This window comes from Ciona intestinalis, unplaced genomic scaffold (genome assembly GCF_000224145.3).
Source record: "Ciona intestinalis unplaced genomic scaffold, KH HT000285.1, whole genome shotgun sequence".
Lineage (NCBI taxonomy): Eukaryota > Metazoa > Chordata > Ascidiacea > Phlebobranchia > Cionidae > Ciona > Ciona intestinalis.
In genome coordinates this window covers 1-6,976 of record NW_004190606.1, presented here as the reverse complement: position 1 = coordinate 6,976, position 6,976 = coordinate 1, and the positions used below count along the sequence as shown (strand labels likewise).

Below are 6,976 nucleotides of genomic sequence, written 5' to 3'. Positions count from 1 at the left end.
TGTTCAAGAGTTTCTCAATACTTCCATTTGCATTTTGTAGCCGCCGCGCTACTAGAACTCTTTTTGACTTATATCGCGAAGTTTTGATAAGTTATGATTCAATGACAATAATGGTACAGCAAAAATGCAAACTCTAAAACATTTTTAACAAAAACGCCCGGCGGAAGACAGACTCTAACTTTAAATAAACAAGGTCATATGGGATCGGCAAATGCACATTCAAGCATGATGAGTCTACGCAGTAACTCCTTTCTGTGCACTCTATTTATATTAGTTCTCTATGCTGCCACACGTATTGTTTAAAAGCCGTTTAGTAGGATCTAAACATGCTTCGCAGAACATTGGACCTGCAAAATAAAAATGTATTTTTAAATATTGAAATATTTTTGTAATAATGAAAATAAATTTTATGATTTTGTACTCTTATTAAATGCTGCCACGTATTGTTTGACAGCCCTTTAAGATTTAAACTTGCTTCGCAGAACATTGGACCTGCAAAATAAAAATGTATTTTTAAACATTTTTGTAATTTTTAAGTTTTTTTAATAATAAAAATATTAAAGATAAATACTTAATTTTACAATTGTGGGTGACTTACTATTCTTTTAATGTATGACCACCAGTTTGAGCAACCCACTGGGTTGAAGGTGCGTGTTTTTTCTTAGTAAATGAATTACCGATTTTCCCTCTTTGGTTGCCGGTATAGCTGTATCTGCATCTTTAGTAACAATTTCAAATTGATACCTTCCTCTAACATAATAGAGAAAAAACCCGTCAGCTGATTATCTGGCCTCCAAACCTTAAAACAAGATATCAATTCTGTTGTAATAATATGGTATTAAACACACATTAATCCTACTGTGGGGTAAGATTGCAAACTGTCAGCATATAAATCAAATATTTCCGTATTGTGTTTTGAGTATTCAATGCTGTTTGGGAGTCGGGTGTGTAATTCTGTATATATATTCTTTGTTACTCTGCCAAAAGGATCGAGAAAATAGAATAAAAACATATCCCGTTTTACCTCTAGTTATGTATATTTACCGATGTGGCCATATAGTGTATAAAACACACTTCTCTTTTCACAACAGGCTTTTTTACGGATTGGACCAGCAGTCTCCGGCGACGCATCCTCGTCAGATGCTGACGTTGCAGTCTTCCCAATAGGTTAGACAGGAACTATTGGATGTTCAATAGACTGTCGTGTCAAAGGACCTGCCGGCATATATTTGTGTAAAAATAACGTTATTGTAGATTGTTTTATCGTTGAATGGAGGGCAACATCGATTTTTTTCTGCTTCGTACACCTGTATAACCACCCATTATGAAACACTGAGTTAAAGGTGTGCGAATTTTCCTACTAATTATGGACGAACTATCAGATAAACAGTCGATGTTATCTTTGTCAGTCGTACCTGTAACTCCTGTATTAGGGATCGAAACGTCAACGTGGTACCTGGTACCAAGATTGAACATGCACATATTCGCGACATAATTAAACAAACAATAATATTCCTACTGAGTCGCGGGACTACGGTAATAAATTCTGCAAATAGTTAATATCAAATTTACCCAGATGGTGTAAGAAAACACGTCGTTGTCTCTCAGCTGGCACAGGGGCTTCAGGGATGAGAATCTTCCGCGGATTCGCGGATTTCCGAATCGTCTAGATCCGCTTAGAAAAAAAATTTTTTTTGGGGGGGGGGGGGACGGTACTTATAAACGACCATGCAGTTGACGACTGGATAAGGTTGAATATCAATAACTATCTTATTTACAAGCGCGTGTCCGCGTTCGTTGATTGGATCTTCGCGATAAGACAGAGAGCGACGATGTGGCTCTGATCGTGCCCTGCAACGGCGATTAGGTCATTAGTCTCGATTTTTAATACTGTAAGACTAAGTGGACTTGTTTTGCAACATAATATTGGCGTAATAGACAACCTAGATGTTTTCCATAGCCAAGCAGACAGTTTGTTACGAAATTGCAGACACTCACACGTGGATTCATTGCATCACAATAGCAATTTACACGTTGATTATTGTCATAATAGCAATTCACACGTCATAATAGCAATTCACACCGGTATTAGGAATTGCTTTAGGTGGGCCTGGTTTGAAAAAAACGTGACAGTGCATATGGGTCAAGATTCAGTCGTAACAAGGTTGGGTGACCACATAAGGAAAGTTGATGCCCCTGGAAAAGTCCTTTGTACCATATGTTCCGACATCATAAGTTATGCCAGCAGAGGAGCTCATACGATTGAAGAACACATCAAAACGAAGAAACATAAAGGTTAGTTCACTGTCGATTTTTTGTCGAAACCTACAACTTTGCTACTGAATTTGCTGGATAAAAACTCATATTATCGCTTACTGACGGTCGTTTCGTACTGTATAGTATATTCCGCATTATTTGTGTATTGAAAATTTGTTATTTTTTGTTCAATTTTAGTACTTAAAACGGGTAAATAATAATTGCAGACATATACACACATTCTGTATATGTCTATATTTTGTTCAATTTTAGTACTTAAAACGGGTAAATAATAATTGCAGACATATACACACATTCTGTATATGTCTATATCTATACAAAAACTAATTGTAATGCAGTGTAAAAGTAGACATAAGCAAAATTCTATGGGATGACATACAGTGCATGTATGAATGATATGATATATATAACTTATATTTTAGATAAACTAAAACTGATCAAGACAAATTACCAACTGCCGGCATCACTTCAGATCACAGATAGAGGGAGTACATCTGAACCTCGGCAATGGTTTCCTTGTTTAAAGATCCAGATGGAAGGGATTCATCAATACAGCCACTTGTACCATTAGCTGACCGTGTCAATAATGCTCAGGTATTTAGTTTTGTTAATAGTTTTAAGTTAGGTCAGGGTTGTAGAAGTCAATCCGGACCGGTTACTTTTATTGAAAATCCGTATGTTGTATATTTTACGCGCATGGTCACCTAAGCTACAAAATCTTGTTATAAAGCGTATTACTGACTATAGTTTGGGCGCCCGTGTGACAGAAAGGGTTGTTAGAGCTGCGATCGCCACGTGTTCGTAATGATCAGGTAACGAAATCGATCGAATAACAAACACTCTGCGGTTTTCGCGCGGTCCCTAAGAACGACGTTTTTGGCCTCTGTCCAAGCTCGCTCTTTGTAATATTATATGTAAAAAACTTTGTAATATTACTAATATCATATTACAATTTGTGTCAGTTTCAATTTACTGATAGCGTCGCACCTCGGTCTAATATTTACACCAATTAAATTCACATAATCGCGATTAACTTGCATTGAAACTAATCTGGGTTGTTGGCTTAAAATTATATCGAGAGTAAAAAACGTGCGTCGTAGTTTAACCTTAACGTGCGTCGTAGTTTATTCACGTGCGTCGTAGTTTACCTTCACGTGCGTCATAGTTTATCACGTGCGTCGTAGTTTAACTTTTTGTTAAAAAAATAACATTTATTTTTCAGGCAATGGTGCTTGCAGTGATATCAGAAAACAACCTTCCCCTGTCAATTGCACCAGTCTTGATAAATCTGGCAAAAGAACTCTCTAAAGACAAGAAAGTACTGGACAACCTGACCATGGATCGCACAACAGCCTCCTACAAGCTTACACATGGTTTGAGTAAGACACTCTTGGACAGAACTTTAGCCGAAATTAGGAAGTGTAAATTTTCACTGAACATAGATGAAAGTACAAGCAACAGCCATAAGCGCGTGTTCGCAATCCTTGTAAGCTATTTTTCTGAAACAGAGCAACATGTTGTGGTCGAACATTTAGCTTCCATCGAAGTTATTAAAGTTGATACTAAATCTCTCTATATTTTCACTGAACATAGATGAAAGTACAGGCAACAGCCATAAGCGCGTGTTCGCAATCCTTGTAAGCTATTTTTCTGAAACAGAGCAACATGTTGTGGTCGAACATTTAGCTTCCATCGAAGTTATTAAAGTTGATACTAAATCTCTCTGATGTCCTTCTCAATCTTTTCGAAAAGTACAGTCTACCGTGGTCAAACTTAGTAGTTTCTATTCTAATGGATTCGTGTGCTGTTATGCGAGGATCTAAGAACGGCCTGGAAAAACTGATTCGAGACACTAAAGCTCCACAGCTCTTAGATATAGATGGTGACATATGTCACCATGTGCATAATGCATGCAAGAAGTTTTGCTCACCATTTAATTATTGGGTTGAAGGACTATTTACTGATCTGAAATGGTCAGTTGATCTGCGTGATTATTTTTCAGAAGCCTGTGAACTTCTTGGAGTTACGTTCAACATGCCCGAGCGATTTGTTAGTCCCAGCGATGACTATCAGTCAGCACGCTTCGTCTGATGGATGTCTTCAAGGTATTTTACTTCTCATTTGTCCCTGCAGCTCTGAAACCCACTTATTATGCCATGGTCGTTGACATTTATAGAAAGAAATGTGTCGGAGTAGCAGCTAGAGAGAGATTGACTAATATACACCAGGTGCTTGCGAACAAAAAGTTGACTGATGCTGGAAAATCCAGGAAATTGCGCATAATTGACAAGGTGTTGTTATACAAGTGTAAGAAATCATTTCTTATAATGCATTTTTACCAATCAACGCTGCCAATGATGAAGAGCTATGTATGCCTATTTCAAAGTAAAGAGCCTCTGATTCATGTAATGCATGACAAGGTGGAGGAGTTGTTCCGGGATTTTCTTTCCTGTTTCACTAAGCCGGAACAGATACCAGCAAGCTGTTCTCAGCTGAAGAAGATGGATCTAAATAACACAGAGATTCTTTTAAAAGAGAAGGATGTCTTCTTTGGATCGGGCGTCTGCGAAATTGTCAAAAGTAGTAAAAGAGCAGATTTGACAGTGCTGTTTTTCATTAGCCAGGCTAGTAATGCATATGCAGAATGTGCCAAGTACTTACAGAAAAAACTTCCGCTAGATAACAAGCTGCTAAGCTGTATATCTGCAGTTGACCCAACAGCCAGAGGTCACGCCTTGACATCGAAACGGTTAGTTGATTTAGAAAAATTGGTTTCCTGTTTGGAAGAAACAGAAAAAGAGAAGTATTCTCTCCAAGTTCGCCAGATACAGGTGGATGTTATGAACCTGCCTCCTTATATCCAGGAGGAAATGCGTGTAGACGAATGGTGGGCAAAAGTACAGAAGACCGGAAAGTACAACGAGCTGTGCAAGGTTGTAATGAGTATCTTGAGTGTTTTCCATGGTCCTCAAGTGGAATCTTCATTCAATACCATGGGTGATGTTATAGACATTCGCTCGTGTCGTATGAATATTGAAACATACAGCGCTCATCAAACTGTGAAATATTATATGAAAGCCCATAACACGACTGTAGTGAAGATGTTTACACGCAATGACAAACTCCATGACAAGGTTGACCGGAATTTGTGTATCAACTTAAGAAATTCTGCTAAAGAATACAAGAAAGTCCTTGGCGAAAGAAAGCTTGCCAAGGAACAACGCTGAAGAAAAATCTGCAAACAAAGGCAGAAAGAAAACGTAAGGTGGCTTTAGCGGAGAGAAGATCCATGAGAAAACACCATTTTTTGTTAAAGAAAAAGACCCCAAAAAAAATTCTACAACCGTCCACATCAGTGTCTGACGCAGTGACCAAAAAATCAAAAATTTTACATCAGCAACAAAATATTAGCTCAGATCCACTGCCAGGGAAAAACACTAACGTCCCATTTTCCCAGCTGAAGCGCAAAGCTAACTCAATGTCCTGGAGATGTTAGTGTTAAAAAGAAGGAAAAATAATTAATAATCTTCATGTATATAGTCTGTATACGTCATCATGTGTAAATATTTGTTTCATTATGCTTTTTCAAATAATAAAAACACCCCTACTTGCTTTGAGTTTTTGTTTGTTTTAACATTAATATATATTTATTATTTCAAGGTTGAAATTAAGGATTTAGCCTTTGCAGGGGTTAAAATCCTGGGGGCTTCCCCCACCAGGGCTTCGCCCCCGCTGACTAATTTTTCAGACTTTTTGGCAAACTGCATTCTCATCCCTGATATTATGGGTTCCTCCAATGCCCTTTACGGCTTCATCCCCAATAATTGAGATGATTTTGTAGTGGCGTTCGGTGGGTTCGGCAACACAGACTTTGCCACCCCCGGTATTCTAACTTCCACGCGGAAACTACCTTTTTGGAAAAAGTTTTAAGGTCAAACCACTTTTTCGGACAACTTTGTCTTTCCGTGGAATTTCGGAATTTGTTCAACTTGCTGACGTTTTATTGTTGTTTTGCTGCATACAATTGTGTTACCTTCTTAGCATAAGTATGGCACCGTTTTGTAAAATACTTCTCAAATGCAATTTTTATAAGAGGAGGCACACAGCCCTCAACATCACACCCAACCATCTCCAATTCACTGTTGATTTTATCTTCACCAATGGCAATTAATAAGGTAACCATGCTCAGTTCATGCTTCAAATTTGTTTCGATGCTTTTAATAAAAAACTTCCCAACATCATTTAACAACCATATACTTTCACATTCGGATGTTTTGTAATATAAAGTCCTTAAAACTCTTCCTCCAGTAGTATGCAACTTCCAATTCAGTCTCGTTTAGATCGATTGGGTTGAGTTCAACCATATCGGTTCTGGTGGGTTGCACATCTGCAATTCTAACATCAATATGAATGTCAAGTAAAGTTATAAAAAAGGCTTCTTTCTTCCCAAATGCTTGAATTGGGCAACAACTTCATGAAATTTTTGGTAAAACTGGAGTTTGTTTTTTCTTCATTATAGGCGGCTTGTTTTTTCTTCATTATAGGCGGCTAGTATGTCTGTTTTTCTACCCTCTTGACAAATATCTTCAAAATCAGTTTTTCTACCCTCTTGACAAATATCTTCAAAATCAGAACCATACATTGCCTTTGCTTTTTTCTTAGCTAGTTGAATGTGGCTGTAGTTGAATGTGGCTGTTTA

The 6,976-nt window shown here is 37.7% G+C and overlaps 1 protein-coding gene and 1 long non-coding RNA gene across 2 annotated transcripts; both read left to right on the top strand.

Annotated features, from left to right (window-relative positions):
• Nucleotides 1–568: 568 nt before the first annotated feature.
• LOC113475367 lies at nucleotides 569–1,343 on the top strand. The gene is made up of 2 exons (XR_003397126.1): nucleotides 569–647; nucleotides 1,092–1,343. It is a non-coding gene; the product is annotated as an uncharacterized LOC113475367 (long non-coding RNA).
• Nucleotides 1,344–1,448: 105 nt separating this feature from the next.
• LOC113475366 lies at nucleotides 1,449–3,885 on the top strand. Its single transcript, XM_026839459.1, has 2 exons — nucleotides 1,449–2,871; nucleotides 3,500–3,885. Exons 1-2 carry the CDS (start codon nucleotides 2,785–2,787, stop codon nucleotides 3,872–3,874), a joined length of 462 nt encoding a protein of 153 aa, XP_026695260.1. The 5' UTR covers nucleotides 1,449–2,784; the 3' UTR covers nucleotides 3,875–3,885.
• Nucleotides 3,886–6,976: the final 3,091 nt, after the last annotated feature.